Source organism: Mobula hypostoma, chromosome 2 (assembly GCF_963921235.1).
Source record: "Mobula hypostoma chromosome 2, sMobHyp1.1, whole genome shotgun sequence".
Taxonomy (NCBI): domain Eukaryota; kingdom Metazoa; phylum Chordata; class Chondrichthyes; order Myliobatiformes; family Myliobatidae; genus Mobula; species Mobula hypostoma.
In genome coordinates this window covers 166,651,925-166,674,085 of record NC_086098.1, presented here as the reverse complement: position 1 = coordinate 166,674,085, position 22,161 = coordinate 166,651,925, and the positions used below count along the sequence as shown (strand labels likewise).

The window sequence follows — 22,161 nt, the reverse complement described above, 5'->3', positions numbered from 1 at the left end:
AGCAGTAATACACAAAAATGCGGGAGGAACTCAGCAGGTCAGGCGTCTATGAAGGGGTATTCGGCCGAGACCCTTCATCCGGTCATCTCGCCCAAGATGCTTTCGGACCTGCTGAGTTCCTCCAGCATTTCGTGTGTTCCTCTGGATTTCCAGCATCTGCAGAATCTCTTGCGATGAGTTCACAGTCAATTAGGGTTTGAAGAAGCACTCAGTATTGTGTTGTCTGAGACAACCAAAATCCCAGAGGCAACAGCACAAACAGTAGTGACAGCGAAAGTACAGCCAAATTCTGCTTTCTACTTCATATATTCACACTAAACCAACTCTATCTTCCCTTCTGATCACCCCCCCCCCCCCATGAGCCGCGATCGCAGAGTTTGCATCGCCAACACCAGAACAGGAACAATAACTAGTTGCCAGTCCGATAGGGGGCGATCTCGGGGTGGTCAGGCCTGGGGGGTCAGGGAAGGGCGACTCTCCCATCCCGTTCCTTTCCACAGAGACTGTGCCGGACAGGCTGATGCGCGCTGAAGTGGAACAACCAGTCAATAAATGATAACCGAAAACCCAATGAGGGAAGGAAAAAAAAATTCTGTAGTGGCTGGAAATTCAGAGTATTATGCACGGAAGAGCTGAAGAAACTCAGCCGTCAGGCAGCATCTATAGACACATTTCGGGCCGAGACCTTCATTAGTCGACTTGTTTATTCCTCTCCATAGATGCTGCATGACCTACTGAGTTCCTCCAGTATCTTGTGTAGGTAGGGAAGAGGACTGGTCATTGACCGGACCCTGAGCTAGGCTCTCTCCCTTTGGCTGGATGGCAGCCTTGGATAACGTAGTGATCCAAGTTGACATACACGTTGTCAATCTCCTCTATCCTCACTCAGTTACCCCAGCCAAAGTAGCTGAAACAGTCTAGCTCCAACTAACCACTCAACCATCCACTCCCTCCAGCATATCAATGGTATTTGATAGTAGCACATTACCAAACTCTCGGATTACACTACTGGACAACACGCACAACTCGCCCTATCAGTTCTTCTAGTCTGATGGGCAGGGACACTGCGCGTACTGAACCTGGCCGCCTCCTTCGTCGCACACTATATGGCTAGAAGCGGCAGCTACTCCCACTCGGTATTTAAATCGCAAGAAAGCTATGTAGTCCAAGGCGTGGTAAATGGGATTTATATTAGATAGATCAGGATGAACATAGTGGGTTGAGAGGTTTGGTTCTGCGCTCTGCACCTACGACTAGAGAGAGGCTGGACACGGAAGTATTTCACCACGTGATTCACCCAATCATAATCTAAAAGACGGAACGATTGCATTTTTCTTGGGAGACGGCGAGGATACTGAACGCAAACACCTAATGAAGACGATGACATGAAAATATTAGATAACTTTTAGAAATGAAACCAATTTTTGTTGGATATTTTTCCAAACAATGTGCGTGGGGCTGGGTATGTTTAACTAGAGTAGTGGGGTTCTATCTCAAATTTAAAGTAACCACCCATAAACAACAGGGATAGAAAACTAGGAAATAATGGACAAAAGGTTTAAATTGGAGTCCAAAAAGACAGCAATAACGACGGGCCGAACTGCCGCATGTGGAGTTCTCCTAGTTGTTTTGCTCCACTGTAAAGATTGGTGGAAGAGAAGCTTCACTTCGGGGCAATATTCCCCACTAACAGGAGGGGTTCAGGAAAAAGCAACACTTCAACACAACAGAAACAGATAAACAAACACCAACTACTGCCAAATAAATCCGTTCACCAGGTCTTCAGAGATGTGACGGGGGTGGTGTTTACCAGTAGTCCATGATTCACCCCCGTTAGCCTAGGGGATGGAGACAGCGATCTCCAGCGGCGGGAAACCACACCAACTATTGGGAATAAGCGACTTCACGTTATAAGAATCTGATCACACCGCTCACTTCCTTATGAACTAAGATGTGGCCTCAGAGTGAACTTTAGCGATATTACACTTTTCCCCTTCTGCTGGAAGCTTCAATAGCTCTCACCCCCAGTCATACGCTACTCAACCTCCTTACTTACAATGTAGCCTCCAGTGATGGTAGACTTTCAAGCAGAATGCCGAGTATTTAGACACAGTCTAGGAGAGGTATCACAGATCTTTGAGGTGGACTAATGTGCGTTGGTTCGCGCTTGCCACGCACCGAGTGGCTTTACAACGCCGAGATGCCCCCTTTACTACTGAAACAATCACACCAATCTTGATCAGAAGATTCGAGGCAGCAGTTGAACCAATTTCAGGATCAGTGAGAGACGAGGAGGCTCGTGACTAAGCACTCAAATTAGCCCTGCTCCCACGTATTCCCCCAGAACCCTGGCTCTAAGTAATTATCCAATTCATTTTTGATGTTATTACATCGACCTTTCAATTAAAAATCTCCTACCCAAATCTAATTGGTGATTTGACGTAATCAAGGGTCTCAACTGCCGAGTATTGATGAACAGAAAGGAGAGAGTTAAAACTTGCGGGGAAGTGATCGTTGAGTAAAAAAATGTTGGAACAGACTTTTTCTGAGAATTCCGAAAGCAAAGGTTGGTAGGTGAAGTGGTGGTGGTTGTGGTAAGAGAGAGAATAGTTGGCTTGTATAATAGTGAATGAGATTCACACTCGCACAGGACCTCAGTGTGCGACAGAACGTAAAGGGCAGAGGTGATCTTACAGAAGTGTATAAAATCACGAGAGGTAAAGATAGGTTGGGGGAAAAAAAACAGGTTTAAGGTGCAATATCAAATAGGAATAGCTTTTTAATGTACAATGTGGAATGAGCTACCAGATGAGCTACTTCTGAAGATCAATTGGACAGGTACAAACATGGACTAGAAAAATTTGGGTTATGGGCCAAACACAAGCAAATGGAACTAAATTGGAGGGAGCATCTTGATCAGCATTTACCAGTTGGAATCGATGGTCTTAGTTGTAACTCATCATAAAGTCTAGTTATTTAGAGAACCAGCCTTAATCAAAATATTTAGTTTTTAGCATGCCTTTAGAGTTGTTGACACCCATTTGGTTTGAAACTAAGGATTAATTATTCTGAAATTTATCATGTTGGACAGTGAACACGGAACCTGCCCAGACTGCTTTGCAACTTATTGAAGATCAGCAAAAACCTACTGATGATACACAAATCCATACTGCAGGAACATTTAAAAAATGTTATGGAACATAAGATGCAAGTGATTTGAGTTTAAAATCAAAAGGGAACTACACATCAGGTGAAGACGAATCCTGTTTGGGAGACCGAATATTCACTGCAATTCTATTTAAACGTTGGCAACACTCCTGCGTTTGTAGATTTGAATCCATTGTAGCTCAGCAGTTAATCCTGGAGAACCTGTCCATATAACAAAGGGAAATCGGTCTTTTCCCCACAATAAACGGCTATTCCACAGCTGATGAAAAAATCCACCGCAACTATTCAAAGGGGAGCAAAACAATTTTCCTATCCTTCAATCAACATATTGGTCTCAATGTATACTGTGTATTATCATTTAACATCCATTCTAGGGAGCTGGTGTGGCCAGGAAGAACAGCATTTTAATCACCATCTCTAATTGTCCTGTGGTGTGGGGCTGAGCAACATTCTTGAACCACTACAGTTCTTCTGCTGAAGATAGGCACAATGTTGTTCGTCAGAGTAATACAGCACAGAACAGGCCTTTCGGCCCAACCGTTCCATACTAACCAAGGTCCCATTTGCTTGTGTTTGGCCTATATTTCTCTCAACCTTTCCTATTTATGTACTTAAATGTCTTTCCAATGTGGCTGTGCGCTCTTCTCAACTACTTTTTCTACCTCCATGGAAGCACCACCCTCAGGTCTCTTAAATCTTTTCCCTCTAACCTTAAATCTATGGCCTCCAGCTTTTACTTAGCAATGTATACTCACCATATCTATGCCCCTCATTATTTTATACTCACAAGGCCATTTTGCAGTCTCTTATATTGCAAGGAGTAACATTCCAGTCAGTCCAATCTCTCCCTATAGCTCAGGCCCTTGAATCCTGGCAACATTCTTGTACGTCTTACATAGAGTACAGCACAGTTCAGACCCTTCGGCCCACTATGGTGTGTTAACTTTTGAACCTATTCTAAGATTAATCTAACCCTTCCCTCCCATATAGCCCTCCATTTTTCTTTCATCCATTGTCAGAGTCTCCTAAATGCCCATAATATATCTGCTTCTACTACCACCTGACAGTAAATTCCATGTACGCACCACTCTCCTTTACGTTCTTTCCAACATAATGACTTTTCTCTTATAACTGGTTATTTAATACTAAGCAAAGTAACTCAAAATACAGCAGCACTAACATCTTGTACAGCTGATGGTTTGAAGTTTCTGGAAAGAACGGCAGCAATGAAGGAATAGTGATTTATTTCCAAGACGGCATGAGACATCGAGGGGACTTCTCGATGACAGTGCTCTCAAACTCCTATAGCTCTTGTCCTTGATGGTCGAGGTCGCAGGTTTGGCCAATGAGCCTGGGCCAGTGACTGCAGTAAGTTCTGCAGTTGGTAAACACTCTAGTGGTGAAGTGAATAAATATGGTGGATGTGGCTAATCAAGTTGGTTGCTTTGTCCTGGATTGCGTTGAGATTCTTGATTGTTGGTGGCTCTCCAGGCAAGTGAACAGGTTTTCATCACTTGTAGATGATGGAAAGGTGCGAAGTCACTTGCTTCCTGATATCCAGCCCCTGAACTGACCTGCTCTTGTAGTCCCAATTTTTAATGTGGCCAGTCCAGTTGAACTTCTGGTCATTGTTTGTTGTTAGTAGTAATGCCACTGACTATCAAGGTGGTTAAACCCTTTGTGGAGATTATCACTGCCTGTTGATACAAATATTCTACCACTTACCAGCCCATGTGGTCTAGTTCTTGCTGCACACATGACCAGCTTTATTTTCTAATGGTCTTGTAAAGTAATAAGTTTTTGTAAAGTCAGAGGCCTCGAGCAAGCACTACCGTATCAGCCCTACTTAGAATAAATACTTCTTGTAGAAATTGTACCTTAGCTTGAAAGAAAGGGCCATCTCTTTAGAACAAAGATGAGGAGGAATTTCTTTAGCCAGAGGGTGGTGAATTTGTGAAATTTGTCGTCACAGGTGGCTCTGCAGGCCAAGTCATTGAGTACATTTAAAGTGGAGGTTGACAGGTTCTTAATTAGTAAGGGCATCAAAGGTTTGAGAGAGATGGCAGGAGAATCGGATCGAGAGGGATAATACATCAGCCATGATGGAATGGCAGGGCAGGCTCAATGGGCCGAATGGTCTTATGCTATAAAATATTGACCTAGTAAAAGATTACATATCTCTGATGATAATGATTTATAAATTTAAATTAGATAAAAATTAAACCTGTCTAGGGACTGTTTCCTGAACTTCTGAGCATATTGTTCTGTAATTGCAGGTCCATCGTTAAAGTTCTTAGAGTTAAAGATGCTGCTCGCTGTATTCTCTTCACTGCAGTAAGAGGCCGACAGACATCCCTCTCAATGAACAAAGCCTGGATGCTGTCTGATGCCATTCTGTGTGCCTGAATAGCAGAATACTCAACCAGGTGGCCAATGCAGAGATGGGTGAATAGCAATCAGTAATGAGATCACTAGTTGATCTATTAAGGTCCCTAGCAACTGTAACACCCAAACATCTGCTTCAGATCAGAAGACAATGAAGCTACTGGGCAGATAAATAGTTCGGCATGGACTAGATGGGGAGATATTAAGTCAAGGGTATCTGCCATATGCAGATGTAATTATGGTTGAGGTGTTATTACATTGTGAATATTCAGAAACTGAGAGGGGCATCTCAACTCACTTCAAGTTATCCAAACTTTTAGTCAGAGTGGAACTGTACAAATCTCCAGAGGGTGACCTTCCAAAGTTTCACTGCTGGTCCTCAATGACTTCATTAGAGAATGAGATTGAATGTGAAGCTGAAAATAGCAACTTCTACTGTTTATCCTAAGAACAAACTATTTTTATAATTTAAGGCATTGGTATAATAGGTCAACTTTAACCCACAAAACATACTCAATACCATGGCTTTCAGAGGAATATTATGCAACACCAGTTTAGACCCTTTCAAATCCCAGGGTTATTTCTTGCATTCTAAGAGTTGACTGGTGTACTCTGTCGAGAGGAGCAGAAGAATGTTCTTTGGGCTGACTGCCTCCAACCCTTGTGCTAAATGTCCACAATGAATATGCAAGCAGCACAGGGTGAATGTATTGTGCACACTCCTGTGGGACAACAGGGACCAGATTTCCCCCCTTTACAGATGACGGAATGTTTCCTGTTGCCCTAATTAATAACAGTTACCATGCAGTCTGGATTTACCAAGAGATCCTCCCAGTCAACACCGCTCAGTTATTTGATGTGATCGTAGACTGATTCAGTTTAACCCTCCAAAACCCAATCTCCTGTTGTCACAACATATCTTGCCAATGCAGGCAGGAGCTGGTTATATATTAATAACTCAATGGAATAATGCTCTTTGAAAAAACCTTTGTGAGTTGTATCCATATCATTAGGGTGACACAGAGGTGTATCTAGTAGAGTTGTTATCGCTGAGCCACGTTCAATCTTGATCTCCAGTGCTGCCCATGTGGAGTTTGTACGTTTTCCCTGTGACCGCATGGGTCTCCTCCACATCCCAAAGAGATGCAGGTTGGAAGATTAAATGGCCCCTAGAACATGGATGAGCAGTAGAAAATGGGAAGAGTTGATGAGGGAATTAATGAGGGAGTAGGAAGATCAATAAAATAATTTTATGATAGTCAACATGGTCTCAATGGGCCAAAGGGCCTGTTTCTGTGCCATGGAACTCTACAATGTTATTTCATTGTAGAAGTTAATATAATTCTAGCACTACGCCATGTTAGAAACAAAAGCCTTAATATGGGTTCCTGATTATTGCTGGCATAAGTCATAGCCCTATTTACAGCTCTAACCCAGTGTGAAATATAATACTCTCTGTGACAGTAGCACAAATGCAGTTGTAATGCTTTAATCTACAAATAGAAATAGAAATAGACAACAACTTTAAGTACTGTTGTATGGACCAAAAAAAATGGGAGTGCTGAAGTAGGGGGTGGTAAGGAAAAAACATTTTAATCATGGTTTTACTGTTGCTGAATTGTTTGGGAAGTTTCAAGAATCTGACTAAGATATTGGTACACTTACAGCCAAATTATATTGCTGCTAAAAATAAAAGATAATCATTGCATATTAGACCCTGGGAAGGTAACGGACGATGGGAGTGATGGTGCACCTGAAAGGAAAATTTCCCTAAAATGGTTACATTTCTGTGTTTCCACAAGCTCAGCGGCGCAGTCATACATTTTCAGGATTCCAAGTGCTCATCACTGTCTCTGTTCTTCATGGAAGATCAATCTTTGTGGATGCCTTCATGCCACCATGTTGGCAACCTGCTGTATCTCTCTCGCGTGTTGACACAAAACAAAATGTGCATTTGTTGAGTCAATGGCCAATGAAGGTTGGGATCCGCATAGAAAAGAGGCAAAGTTCATACACTATGGCTGAAATCTCACATTCCAAATTTTTGATATGGGACATTCCTCAATTTAGAAATAGGATATAAATTAAAACACCACTCAAAATCTTTGCAATGGACTACCTTAGGGATTAACCTCTGAAATTTACTGATAATTCTCACATAGCATTAATAGTATGAAACAGCTATGGATGTGATATTTTGGGATTCTGACTCTTTGGCACTCTGAAGATTATCAGAAATAATAACTATTTTATGTAGGAACAATATTCCAGGAGTTTTTGACACTTGATTTATATTTCAGGTGACAACCTACCATCACATACTGTGACGCTTAATTTAGCTGGCACTCTAAAACCAACTGATTTAAGTAAGGGGCTTGCTAAATGTGCTTCTGGTTACTCTACACTGCTGACTCCCAGGGCAACAGTACATAGACAAATTCACCCAGATTTCCAAAATAAACTTGAGTAAAAGTATACTACCTTTAGCACAGAACAAACCAAAGTAAATTGTCAGGGATTGCTATTTGTCACAGAGATGATAAATGGGCTCCCAAGACTACTGGGTGCATTTAATGTAAAAATAAAAAAAAGTAGAGCTGATTCTGCAAAAAGGAATGCGTTAGAAAGATCTAGAGACCGTTTTCTTTCCCAAAGTACTTTTGTGCTCTTAATTCACCAAGAATAAATCTAATCCCAGCTATGACTGAAGTGAGTAGGATTGATCATTTTATAAGTCCGACAAAAAACTAGTTAGACTACATAACTGTAAATGGCAGCACAATGTCTAGTTTTTTTGTCATAATCCAGAGTTAAAGTCAACTTGATCAATTGCCTCAAATAAATAAGCTGTTGACATTTCTGAATTGGAGTGAGAGATGTAGACACACGAGCAGAGTGCAGCACAAAGGTAAATTAACAAGGCGCAAAACTAACAGCATTCTGTTAATCACCGATTAACAGTTACATAAGAAAACCACGTCTGTCAGTCATGCTGGAAGATTTTAAATAAAATGATACATTGTCAATGTATCATTGTTGTATATTATAAACACGCAGGTGTGAAGTAATGGAACTTCCTAATATTTACGCTCATAAACAGTAAAAAAAAATAGTAAGTCAGGAGCAAACTACTCTGGTGTTAAATACAGGTGGTAGTTGGTACCTACCGACATTGAAGCTACCACGGCCAATACATAGTCAGCAGGGAGTTAATTTACCATCAACACTATAAGTATCAAAATGTCTTCCCAGACATGAAGGCTGAAGAAGAGACATGTTGCTGCTGACTACATCCAAATCCTATCTATATGTTTGATGTTGAATCCTAAACACAATCCCTTACAAGGTGCTGAACTTCAAACACGGTAGGGGATCCAGAGTTAAAACTCCGTTGATTGGCATCATGATTCCAGGCGCTGAACCTCATCCACTGCCAGACATTTATAATTCACACGAATCCCAAATGCAATGTTCTGGAAATAACTTTATTTATAATAGTTATGTTAAAAACAAAGTTACAATATTGAAAACAAAAAAAGCAGTTTGTATACAAAATACACAGGTGTGAAGATATTGGAAACCACCCAATTTAAGAATGTCTTTCAGTAGAGAAACTAAAAGCCAAATTCTAAATGTGCACAGAATGCTCCACAAGTTAGTTGAGTACTCCACATCTCTTTTAAAAAAAAACCCGAGTTAATTTCTGTCTGTGGCATTACCAAGGTAACATGCATCTTGAAAATCTCCTCAGAAAAACTTGGGAACATAGTTTAATTTATGAAACAGAGTTAAAAATGTTTGCTGACCATGTATGTTGATGGGATTCTGACTAAAATTCCCACCCCCAAATTCCATTGCCTCAATGTGCTAGAAAGTCTGCTATATTTGAGTCTGGTTCCTTGAATGCAGCACTGCATTGACCAGGTAACTAATATTCAAATTGTAGTCTAAAGAATAATGGCATAAAAAATGCATAATTTGCTCCAAACCCTACGACAAGAAGGAAGCAAAAAGCTGTAATATGACAGCATGCCTGCAAAAGAACTGGCTTCTTTGTATGAATGATGTATAGTAGGCTAACCCTGAAATACAGAGCACATTTGTATTTAAATACTCACCTCCATCTCGAGTATTGTATGCCATGCAAGTGATGGTCATTTCAAACTGAATGGACTTACCTTTTTAGTCTTTAAGCTTGCCGGTATTTTAGTACAAGGCAAAAAGAAACCTTGAAGTGAAGAGTGCTTAATCTATTTGTTAGGTAAGATCAAGTTTCTCCTCTAGTGTCTGGATGCTGTAAGCATGCTTATGTAATACACCAAACACTCAACAAATCCAACTGCAATCAGATTTTACCAAAATGACATATAACCTGATAAAATTAAGTAACCATCTTTTCATAATGGATTTTAATGACCGGAAAGTCACTTGATATTAAATAGTGAGTATGTTGCTCTGTTGTTTGTAACCCCAGAATTACCCAAGTACATAATTTACAGATTTCACTCAATGTGTTTGGACTGAACACTATACATATTTAATGGTGTGAAGTGTGTGGCGAAGTCCTCAACACTGCAATATTGTGGAATGTTGGTGTAGAACGGCAAGAGAAGCATAGTGGCCACATAACTTCTGCATGTCACCCCCACTGTTTACAACTCAATCAGCCTGGCTTCCCAAAGACGGTGAAAAGAGAATGATAATTATGACGAGTTCCCAGATTGTAGAAGGGCAAGATTTGTGAGTAGAGTGAACTCCCACAGACAACACGGCCAGGGAGAACTGTTCAAACAGGAAACTGATGTCTCAAAAGGAGATGTCATCGTTTGGGTCCTGTTGTGCTTCAGTAAAATACTAATGCAATTGCAAAGTCAGCAGCTTCTTAGCAAGCTGCTGTTCTACTGGCATTTTGCTAATCATGTTTCTAAATAATCTGCTCTTACCTGGGCCCTCAAAAGGTAATAATTTGGAGGGAATCGGGTCAGCAGCAGCAAGCGGTATTAGATAGAGGTCCTTGATGTGCCTGGCGTTATTCGCCACCACGCCAAAGCGGCCCCGACTGTTGAAGTAGGAATACAACGAGATGTAGGTGACCTCCTCTTCTTCAGTGGCTGGGTGAAAACGAATCAGGCAGACTTCCTGCATTTGCCATGGGAGAAAAACAAAAGCAGAAATCACTCAACACAAGCCACACTACAAACGTTCCTACCCACCCCAATTTCACCTCCAAATGTACTATATCTCAATACTTGTTCATAGAATACACAGGAACCTCTCTCCAGCCTATTCCCCATCTTGCCCACTCTCTATTAATCAATAGCTGATCTACACCTCACATTTATTACTTACTTGAAGTGCTCCTCACCAGACATTTAGGACACAAGACATAGGAGCAGAATTACATTCAGCCCAAGTTTGCTCTGTTATTCGATTATGGCTGATTTATTTTCCCTCTTAACCCCATTCACCTGCCTTCTCCCCATAACCTTTGACACTCTTGCTAATCAAGAACTGCTTTAAATATACCCAAAGACTTGGCCTCCACAGTTGTATGTGGCAATGAATTCCACAGATTCACCACCCTCTGACATCTCTGTTATAAAGGAACACACCCTTGTATTCTGAGGCTGTGCCGTTTGGACCTAGACTCGCCCACTATTGGAAACATCCTCTCCTTGTCCATTCTATGTCGACCCTTCAATATTTGATAGGTTTCACTTCTATTATTGGTCCTTAATTGTACATTTCCTTGCAATTAAGACCAATGGAATTGCCAATTTCCAAACACCCCTTGAATTATGCAGCTTCTTATGCCACTGTGGTTTATGGTTTAACCACACTGCTATGGATCTGGAGTCACATGCTAATCAGATGATGCAAGGACTCAGTTTTTCCACCCTTGGAGGGCCATGAACAATATTGAGGAATTGAGGAATTGAAGAAGAAAGTATAATCTGGAAGTGAGCTGTACCACATCAGGTGAGGTCCAACAACATATTTCCCTTGAATGGGTATCTCTGAATACTTCATAGCTGTAGGCTCATAGAATTCATAACCTTCCAAGTATCAATGCAGATGCATTACAGCCAGAGTGGCAGATCTTGCACTCTTAAGTAATATTCAAATAAAAATCAAATTCGTAAGGTGAGCTTCATTTGGGCTCTTACACCCAGGTTCAGATCAGCCAGGATTGCTGACTTAGTTTCTAGATAGTTTCTCACAACAAGCTGAAACTTAACTGAACATTAATAGACAGAAGAGGCAATGAAGGTACCAAGGTGTGAGGTGCTTCTGTAAAATGCTTTGAGTAGCTTTAAATTTAAGTGTTTGACTAATCCTATCCAACATCTCAAAAAGCAAAGAATACAAGTCCCCTTAACCATAATTTTAAATAATCTAATGAAACTGGTGTGTAATTTTCTCAGTTTAACTCATCTGTAAATGATTATTGAATAAGTCCATTTATCTTTTAAATGACTTAAGATGATTTTCACTAGAATTATGTGATACCACTCACAAACAAATCTTCCAAAATTGATAGACAATGATGTTTTAACTACAACGCACTGCCAGGGGTGGAGATAAAGGCATCTAAGAGGCTCTCAGATAGGCACATGGATGAAAGGAAAAATAGAAGGCTATATAGGACGGAAAGGTTAGATTGATTTTAGAATAGGTTAAAAGGTCAGCACAACATCGTGAATTGAAGGATCTGTTCTATGTACATCAAACACAGGAGGCTCAGAATTACATTAACCATCATGGCTTTAGTTCAGCTACTGTCAAAACCTTATGTATGCCACTATCTTCAGACTTTGCTAACCTGACCAACACTTAATTGTTCTTCCCAACTTTACCTTCCATAAACCCGAGGTAGGACTGGAATCTGCTTCCCATCCCAACTTGCAAAAAATCTTGTTGATTTGTTACCCACGTGCAGTGTATCAGCTTACAATTGAGCACTGCCTCTACTTAAGCATTTCATTAGTGATTCCAAATCTCGGCGTGGCTTAATCTTTCTCCTCCTCCTCCTTACATCTATGCATCCCATATTTCTGACTTTGTGATCATCCCCAAGATTAACCATTGCCTAGGCCCAAACGCCTAAATTCCTTCCTTAAACCTCTCCTCTCCATAGATGTCACCTGACCTGCTGAGTTCCTTCACACCATAAACCTCTTCTTTACACCTAACTAACAAAAGCTGCTGGTCATATTATCTCCTTATATCCTTTGGCAAAGTTTTGTTTACTGACAATCCTCTGAAGAGCTCTGAGATGTTTTTTCCACTTTAGGTTAAAGATATAATTAAAATACAAGTTGTTATTGTAATACAATTTTTGGGATCAAATAAACATTTAGTAAATATTTACATTTAATTCTAGTATAGTGTTTTGTAATAACTATATTACAAATGACAGTGCTACAAGGGAAAATACTTCAGCTGCAAAAAGTTGGAAGAGTTTATTGTAATACATATTTAGAAATCTGTAGGTGGTTTATGTACACTGTGCCAACAGGTAGCTATCCATCAGGCTCATCGAGTTGTCTGTTAACAGATTATTTAGCAAATTTGTTGCTGCAGCCTGAAGAACACACTCAGCATTTCAGAAACAGCTTCTTTCCCATCACCACCAGATTTCAGAATAGACAATGAATCCTGGTGCATGACCTCACTAATTTTTTGGCTCTCTTTTCGTACTAATTATTTAATTTCTTATTGTAATTTAGTTTTTTTTAATACATTGCAATGTTCTGCCACTGCAAAACAGCAAATTTCACGACATATGTCAGTGATATTAAACCTAATTCTGACTCTGAATTTGATTTATGGCACCATCACTACTTCTCCCTCTCCTCAACAATGACAGCAGAGCTTCCACATTCACTCAGCTGTGCATCAACTTTCTAAAGCCAGCATGCTGAACCAATCATGCGCTGTTGGCTCATGTCTCTCAAAAGGGAATGAGCCAACATTGTTCAATGGATGCTTTTTCAAGAGCTGAAAATTCTGAATAACCGTTACTTGCATTGAAAAATGAGATTCTTATATTTCAGGAAAAAACCATCTGTAAAGCAAATGGGATTCAAAAATTATAAATCACTGCATAAATATAAAGTGACGTACAGAATTTTAGAACACAATTTTCTAATCATGAAGAATAAACAGTGGAATACCTTGGAGAGTGATGACTTCAGTTTTCCTACATAATCCCAAACTGTATGGGGTGAAATCCGGCCGCCGATGTGAATTGTATCAGGTAAATCCTAACAAAACAGAAAGATTGTTAAATCATAAAAGCAAATTACTCTCTGCGGCACCGATTTTGTTATCAGTAATAACAAAATCTAAACTTGCTCCAAAAAAATGCTGAGTTTCATCACATTGACAAACAACTTATCAGTTGATAAAGTTATTGACAAATTGTCCTTTGCATCAGAAGAGCTAGAGGTATTGCTTTGGATTCCTTCATCTTTTCACATGGGCATTTTACTGAATACCAATTTGCCATTGGTTTATACCGTGACCTAAACCCTTTTCGACTAAATGCCCCTGTGCAAGGCAAACTCTACAGGTAAAGAAATCAACCCCAAAGTGAGGTATATCAGGGGATATTTTGTTTTAAAGTGCCCTGGCAGTGAACTCATGGAGCCATTTCATCTAGCTGCTCTTGGTGTTAAATCCCCTGATGTTTGGAACTATTGTCACTATCCCAATTCTTATTTACTACACAAACTTCCACTTTTCAATAGTAAATAAAACTGAGAAAATTCTTAAAAATTGGTAATTACAGCAAGTGGAGATGTAAGAGGAGATATATGACAATGATGACAATGAAATGGAAGAATGTATCAACTGTGTCAGAATTATGTTAATCAGTTTGGAGGTGCAGAAAAGCAACAAGTCAAGATGGCAGTCACTAGTTTCAATTATTCTTTTTTAAACTTACAGTAACCATGTCCCTTTCTTCACTGCATCTTAAGTATCTTTATAATGAATAGGTCTTAGTTAAAAGATTTGTCAGATATTTTGCAAGTTAAGTCTACTTCAGACAAAAATGTAGAAAAGCCTAACAATTCCAATTCAAATTAAATTTCAAATAATCATATATTACTACACTTAGTGCTCTTGAAAATACCAATGTTTGTAAAATTAGAGGACAAAATAACAATAGAAATAGCTTACAAATATTTAATTTCATGTAAGAACTGTACCATCATCCCTTGGCTGATTACCTTGTATCCTAAACAGAACTGAGACACTCCAAATATCAACTCTTTTATGATGCTTTTAGAGTGAAATTCAGGTTTCAAATTCCAATTTCAGGACTGTTTCTATGAGAATACTAGAAAAGCCCTTTCAACTTTCCAATGCCCACAAATCAGGTAAAAATCAGCTTATTTACAGATTAAAATATATTCAAACATTACTTACCGAAACATCTAAACATTTTGATTTTTCAGGGTGCAGTGCTGCAATAAGCTTAAGAATTATTACAATTGCAATTTCATGTGCATGGACTGAAGGCCAACTATTACACACAAATGCAACAGGGATGGTGGGGCAAAGACTTTCTTACCTCTACAAGATAGTCAATAGATCCAGAGACTGGGTAGGCTTTAGTAACAAACTTTGCCACACCATGCATATTGATGAATCCTTTCCAAATTGTATCCAGGTGAGACAGAAACAATGAAGTATCCAATTCCACTTGAGTCTTTGACTCTGAACCCCTATTAGTAGAAAAGTCAGTCAGAAAATTCAGAGATCCCTCCTTGTATTTTACACCTGTTTTCAATCAATAGGGGAAGTGGGAAAAACATCACGTTTGTGTCTCTGGCCCTCTGAAATCACATGACCAGCAATTTTCATCTCAATTTTTGTTTAAGTAATGACTCAAATCCAGTCATCTTATCCTCTTTGTTGCTCTGGTCATTACTACCATACAACCACTGCCATTCTAGCACATGAACACATTTTACATGTATGTACATGTACAGCAAAACATTAACCCTCTATTCTGGCTTTCTTCACTTATTCTCACAGAATAAGAATGACAACTGGACTTCATTGCCAATCAGGATCCCAGGACCGTTTGATTTTCCACAATGGCTGAATGCGTTTTCTTGTGATTATAGTTTTATTTCCAATTTAGTAACTGTGCTTTCTGAATATCTGTCCCCATTTGAAGAATTTAACCTGCCACTTATCTGCTTAACTCTGAAGAAAATTCACCCTCTTTGTAGAATCTGTAAATTTAGCCAGTGCCAATTCATAAAAGAGCCACTAAAACATCTTCCCAAGTTACTGTATATCAACTGGAGGCAGAACATGGCCCCTTGAGCTGTAGCCACCATTCAGTGGCTGAACAATTTTAACACAAACTGTGTGTTCCCATCTATTCCAGGTAAACATTCACCCTCTAGCTGATCAAAAAGCTGCTTAAAAACATTTAAAGCCACTTTACCTTTTGTTTATTGCCCTTATTCTCTTTATGCCTCATCTTAAGCACAGCCGTGAAAGTTATGAATATAACATGTTTAGCCAGCAGCAAGATAAGATGTGCAGGACTGTGTCACTAAGCCATAAATTGCAGAATGGATTACGTGGAGAGGTAATTCATAGACTTTCTCCAGCTCCTCCATGTTTGATGGAGCCTTCCTGCAAGGCGATTCAGGAAACAGAAAATTCTATTCCTCTCCTGCTGGGTGTCAATGCTATGAAAGTGGAATGCCATCAATTAAGCTTTTCTCTACATGAAGAACTATTTAATTCTGTTCAGCAGGTTAAAAGACCTTGCAATCTTCTAATTATAGCTAATATAACACACAAGGAGCCTCCAGCCTACTATGTATACATGGGCTCTGTGACCTCTTCCAGCTCAAGGTTGGTCCTGCAGATTACAGTTCTTGAAGTAAACATTGTACAGTTTACATGTGATGAGGAATTCTGCTGTGCCCCCCACCTCCCCATTTTCAGCACTCAATGCCTAACACGGTCATCCTTAGGGTGTCCTCTCCCCTTTTCAGAAGATGGTTTATACCGTTCTTTACAATGGTTAATCACCACAAACTGACCCGCGAATACTTGGTTTATCTCTTTTTAAACAGTACAACATATGCAGACCTTCTATCCTCTGGCATGGCTTGTGTGACCAGACGGAATTTAAAAACTGCTAATGAGATCCTCTGAATCTCCCTTCCTTGATTAACAGATTAGGACAACTTTCCCAAGCTATTCATTTGTTCATTTATGTTATGCTCCTTTACCTCCTTTCAGCATGTTTAACCTATCAGATAGTTCACCCTTTTCTGCTTTAACAATAATATCAACATTATTCTACTGATAAAGAAACAATCATGAGACTTTAAGACCCAGGAGCAGAATTAGGCTATTCAGCCCATCGATTCTGCTCCACCATTCCATCATGGCTGATTTATTAACCTTCTTGACCCCATTCTCCTGCCTTCTCTCCGTAAACTTTGACAGCCTGACAAATCAAGAACCTATCAATCTCTGCTAAAGAATCACGAGGCAGTTTGTAGTGCAACTGGCCAGAACCCAGAACAGATTAATTGTCAGAGTCAGAGCGAAGAGAATTGGGCTTTTCAGCCCACCTCCATAGTGATTATTTTGCCCACATTAGGTCTATATGCTTCTGTGTTTTGCCTATTTAAATGTCTCTTAAACAGTGATTGTAATTTGCACATGCCCAACCATGGTGCTCACCAACTAGTCCCATTTACCCACATTTGGCTTATACCCTCTAAACATTTCATATCCATGTACTCACTCAAATGTTTTTTGTATGCTGTTGTTATACTCCCTGTGACTTGGTCTTGTTTCTGCTGGTGTCACACTGACCTCTCTGGTTTTGGTTCTGATATTTCTGGCTTTTACCTTTGGCTTCTTAGATATGAGCTTGTCGTCCAAGACTGGAACTTTACCTAAAAGTGTGCAACCACACCTATCCTATTGTGTGTAGTTCTGGTCACCACACTACACTCCAAATGCAGTCTAACCAGTGTTCTGTATATTCCAACCGTTATACTATATCCCTAACCCATGAAAGAATGCCATCTTCATGATTCTACCCATCTATGTGTCACTTTCAAGGAACTATGGACTTGAACTCCAAGGTTCAACAACATCTATTAGTGTCCTGCCATTTATTGTATGTGTCCTATCCTTATTTGACTTGCTACAGTGTATCACCTCACATCTCCCAAAATCTAAACCTTTGGTTTTGAATGTATAGCTTTTTGTATACAAAGGGGAGAATTTAAGTACTGTATGGGAGAAAGAAGCAAATGATTAGAACAGAGAATTAGCTTAGATAGATGTGTAAAGCCTATATCAGACCTCTAAAATTTACTTTAAATCTCAATTGTTATATCTATTGGATGTTTGGCAATCAATTGAAACACAGCACAGTACAAGCCTTTTAGCCCACAATGTTGTGCCAACCTCTTAACATATTCTAAGATCAATCCAACTGTTCCCTCCCACATAGCCCTTCATTTTTCTATCATTCATGTGCCTAAAAGTTTCTTAAATGTCCATAATGTATCTGCCTCTACCACCACCCTTGGCAGTGTGTTCTACACTCTGTGTAAAAAAAAAACTACCTCTAATATCCTCCCTATTTATGTTTAAAGAACACATTGCCCAAAGACATCAGTGAGATGTAAATAGTGATGTTAACTCAGTGACAAATGGATGCATCATCAACCACCTGGCTTCTGAATTGAAAGATATCCTCACACCTATATGAAATTATATTGTATGTATAGGCATCCATTAAGTCTCGTGAGACCATGGATTTGCGCCTTGGAAGGTTTCCAGGGCGCAGGCCTGGGCAAGTTTGTATGGAAGACCGGCAGTTGCAAGTCTGCAAGTCTCCCCTCTCCACGCCACCGATGTTGTCTAAGGGAAGAGCATTAGGACCCATACAGCTTGGCACCGGTGTCGTCGCAGAGCAATGTGTCGTTAAGTGCCTTGCTCAAGGACACAACATGGTGCCTCAGCCAAGGCTCGAACTAGCGACCTTCAGATCACTAGACGAACACCTTAACCACTTGGCCACGCACCACACATATTGTATGTAATAATGCCATATTACTATGACAGCTATATCTGGATTAATAGATCAGTCTTCTCTTTACACACCTTCCTGTTGATATTGAGTAACTTTGCTCAGTTTTTGCTGATGGCTTTGAGAGTATAGATTTTGGAACTGCAGGTAACAAAATGGATTTTGGTAGATCCTCATCCTCTTTTTTAACAGCAGAAGCTTTCACTGACTCAGAAATTGAAGATGAAGACAATAGAGTCTTTGGGACACTAGGAACATTAAGGCTGGATGCTTTAACAATGGATGGTGTGTTGTTCTCAGCAGCTCTAGTTGAGTCAATAAGTGGTGAAGTGAAGGAACCGCTGATGGATGTCGATGCTGGCTGCGTAGTAACTACATTGGTAGTCGGTGAGGTTTCTGATACATTGGAAAGTGGGGTCATTTCTTGGGCTGAAATGAGCTGCTCACTTGGAGAAGCAATCATGGTTCCTTGGTCTTGTTCTTGCTGATACCTCACATTGGATCTCGGTTTTGGTTTCGGTTCTGGTTTTCTGGCTACCACTTTTGGCTTCTTAGGCACTGGGTCATCATCTGAAACTTGAACTTTACCTAAAGTGTGGAAATTAACATGTGAGATAACTAAATCCTTGGACTTGAAGTACATGCTCAGTTTTTCTACAATATATGTAGTATCCCTGGAATATGTCATCTGAAGTCACACCCACTTCATTGTTCTCTCGTTCACTATGCCCAAGCAAAATAGTCCCAATTTTTCATTAACTACTTAGTGCTAAAGGAGCTGCTGCACGTCTCACCACATTTATATTTACTGCCTCATAAGTCTTGTCAAGTTCCCTTAAGTTGCTATCTGAATTTAATCACCACCATTCCAGACAATACTTTTATCATGGCTTTATAAATTACATCTACAATACTGATCCGAGTCTAAAAGCTATTAAACAGATTTACTCATTAGTTTACAACTCAATTAACAAAAATATTGTAGGTATACAGCAAGAGAAAGTATGTTAAGCACCAATCAGAGTGGTATTGGTGCTTGAATAAGTTTTTTTAGCTAGCTGTGAAGTAACTACATTGCCTGGAATGATGATCAGATATATTCCTGAATTGGGAAGCCTTACGTTACTGGGTGAGAGCAGGGAGATGAAGTTCAAAGTAACTTCATCAAAGTATATATACGTCACCATATGCAACCCTGAGATTCATTTTCTTGTGAGCATTTGCAGTGAATACCAAGAAACAAAATAAACAAATAAGCAATAAATATCGTGAACATGAGATGAAGGTACTGGGAACAGTTCAGTTTTGGTGAGTGAAGTTTATCCCTTCTGGAATTGTGGAGTCCTCCCCTCTGGAACTGGAAATCTGAAATTCACTAGTATTTTAAAAACCCAGATGTGATCAACTTAAAAAAGATATTCTCTAATGCTCTTGATGCATAAATTTTATACTAAATTATGAGGTAAGAGTGCCATTAACAGGGGAAAGTCACCGTAGTTGGGTCTCTGGCACTGAGACTGCCTCAGTGACTCAGAAGGGAAGGGGGGAGAAGAGGCACTCTTTGATGATAGGGGATTCGTTAGTTAGGGGAGAAGACAAGAGGTTCTGTGGCGAGAACAAGATTCCTGGATGTAATTAATGTTGCCTTCTGGGTGCCAAGTTCTGGGATATCTCAGATCAAGTCCTCAGCATTCTTAAGTGGGACAGCCAGAAGTCGTGGTCCATGTACAAACGTAGGTACCAATGATACGAGTAGGATGAGTGACAAGGTTCTGCATAGGGAGTTCAGGGAGTTAGGTGCTAAGTTAAAGGGCAGGGCCTCCAGGGCTGTGATCTCAGGATTGCTACCTGTATCATGTACTAGTGAGGCCAGAACTAGAAAATTCAATACATGGCTAAGCAGTTGGTATAGAAGAGAGGGCATTAGATTTTTGGATCAATGAGCTCTTTCAGGGAAGGTGGGACCTGTACAGAAGGGATGTTCGCACCTAAACTGGAGGGGGTCTAATATCCTAGTGGGAAGGTTTATTAATGCTGCACGGTGGGCTTTAAACTAGAGGTGCAGGGGGATGGGAACCAGAGTGCCAGAACAGTTAGTAGTGAGGTTGTCAAGGCAGATATTGATGAGACCGCAGGGTTAGGAATCACAAGGTTGATCGTGATGTAACAAAATCGAATAGGGTGAATACAAGACAGAAGGTGCTGTATCCGAATACACACAGTATATGGAATAAGGTGGATGAACTTGCAGCACAGTTGCAGATTGGCAGGTATGGTGTTGTAAACATCACTGAATCATGATTGAAAAATTATAGCTGGGAGCTTAACATTCAAGGCTACACGCATTGAAAGGATAGAATAACTGAAAGAGTTGACTATTTTCTAAATGGAGAAAAAAATACAAAAACACTGAGGTGCAAAGGGACTTGGGAGTTCTTGTGCAGGATCCCCCAAAGGTTAACTTGCAGGTTGAGTCTGTGGTAAGGACGGCAAATGCAATGTTACCATTAGTTTCAAGAGGACTAGAATATGAAAGCAAGGATGTAATGTTGAGATTTGTATAAGTACTGGCAAGGCCTCACTTGGAGCATGTGAGCAGGTCTGGGTCCCTCATCATAAAAAGGATGTGGTGAAACTGGTCAGGGTTCAAAGGTGGTTCACAAAAATGATTCCAGGATTGAATGGCTTGTCGTACAAAGAGCACTTGATGGCTCTGGGCTTGTATTCACTAGAATTCAGAAGAACGAGGAATGACCTTATTGAAACCTAGCATATGATGGAAGGCTTTGATAGAGTGGATGTGGAGAGGATGTTTCCGATAGTGAGAGAGCATAAGACCAGAGGACGTAGCCTCAGAATAGAGGGGTGTCCTTTTAGAAGAGATGAAGAGGAATTTCTTTCACCAGAGTGGTGAATCTAAGGAAATCTTTGCCATAGGCAGCTGTGGATACTGTCTTTATGTATATTTAAGGCAGAGGTTGACAGATTCTTGGTCAGAGCACGGAGGGAGCTGAGACAAAAATTGGCCCAGCTATGACGAAAAGTTGGAGCAGACTCAATAAGCCAAATGACCTAATTCTGCTTCTATATCTTATGGTCTCAGAACATCTGTAGTGTGGTAAAAAAAAACTCCAAATGTGTATAGTTGTTTAACACAAATGAATGGCTTTTCAGATCTTTTTTTTTTACAGGGTAATTACATCCATATACTGTAGTTCGAGAATCATGCATAATCCAAAGAATGAGACTCAACACCATCAAATGATCCAGATGTGTTTACAATGCACCTAGTGGCTTCACAGTTATCTTTACTGACACTTTTATTTCCATATTAATCTATTCAACTGAATTTAAATTCACCTGCCACAGTTGGATTGTAAGAAAAGTGTTAAGTGTGGTTCCTCCTTGGTATATACTGAATTAAAATGAAAGTCTGTGTGACAAAATGGTGATACCTTGGAGTGGGATTGTTTTGAGAAAGTATCAGAGAACCAGCGTACTGCAATGTTTTG

General features: G+C 40.0%; 1 protein-coding gene across 2 annotated transcripts in view; it reads right to left on the bottom strand.

The window, feature by feature from the left end:
- Nucleotides 1-22,161, bottom strand: part of LOC134342647 (death-inducer obliterator 1-like) — a 106,385-nt gene that overhangs the window by 5,845 nt on the left and 78,379 nt on the right. For both annotated transcript variants that reach the window (XM_063041021.1, XM_063041022.1), the window contains 4 exons: nucleotides 18,724-19,237; nucleotides 15,134-15,287; nucleotides 13,731-13,820; nucleotides 10,497-10,692 (listed from right to left, as the gene is read on the bottom strand). In XM_063041021.1, coding sequence (XP_062897091.1) covers nucleotides 10,497-10,692; nucleotides 13,731-13,820; nucleotides 15,134-15,287; nucleotides 18,724-19,237 — 954 coding nt within the window. The remainder of the gene's footprint in view (nucleotides 1-10,496; nucleotides 10,693-13,730; nucleotides 13,821-15,133; nucleotides 15,288-18,723; nucleotides 19,238-22,161) is intronic.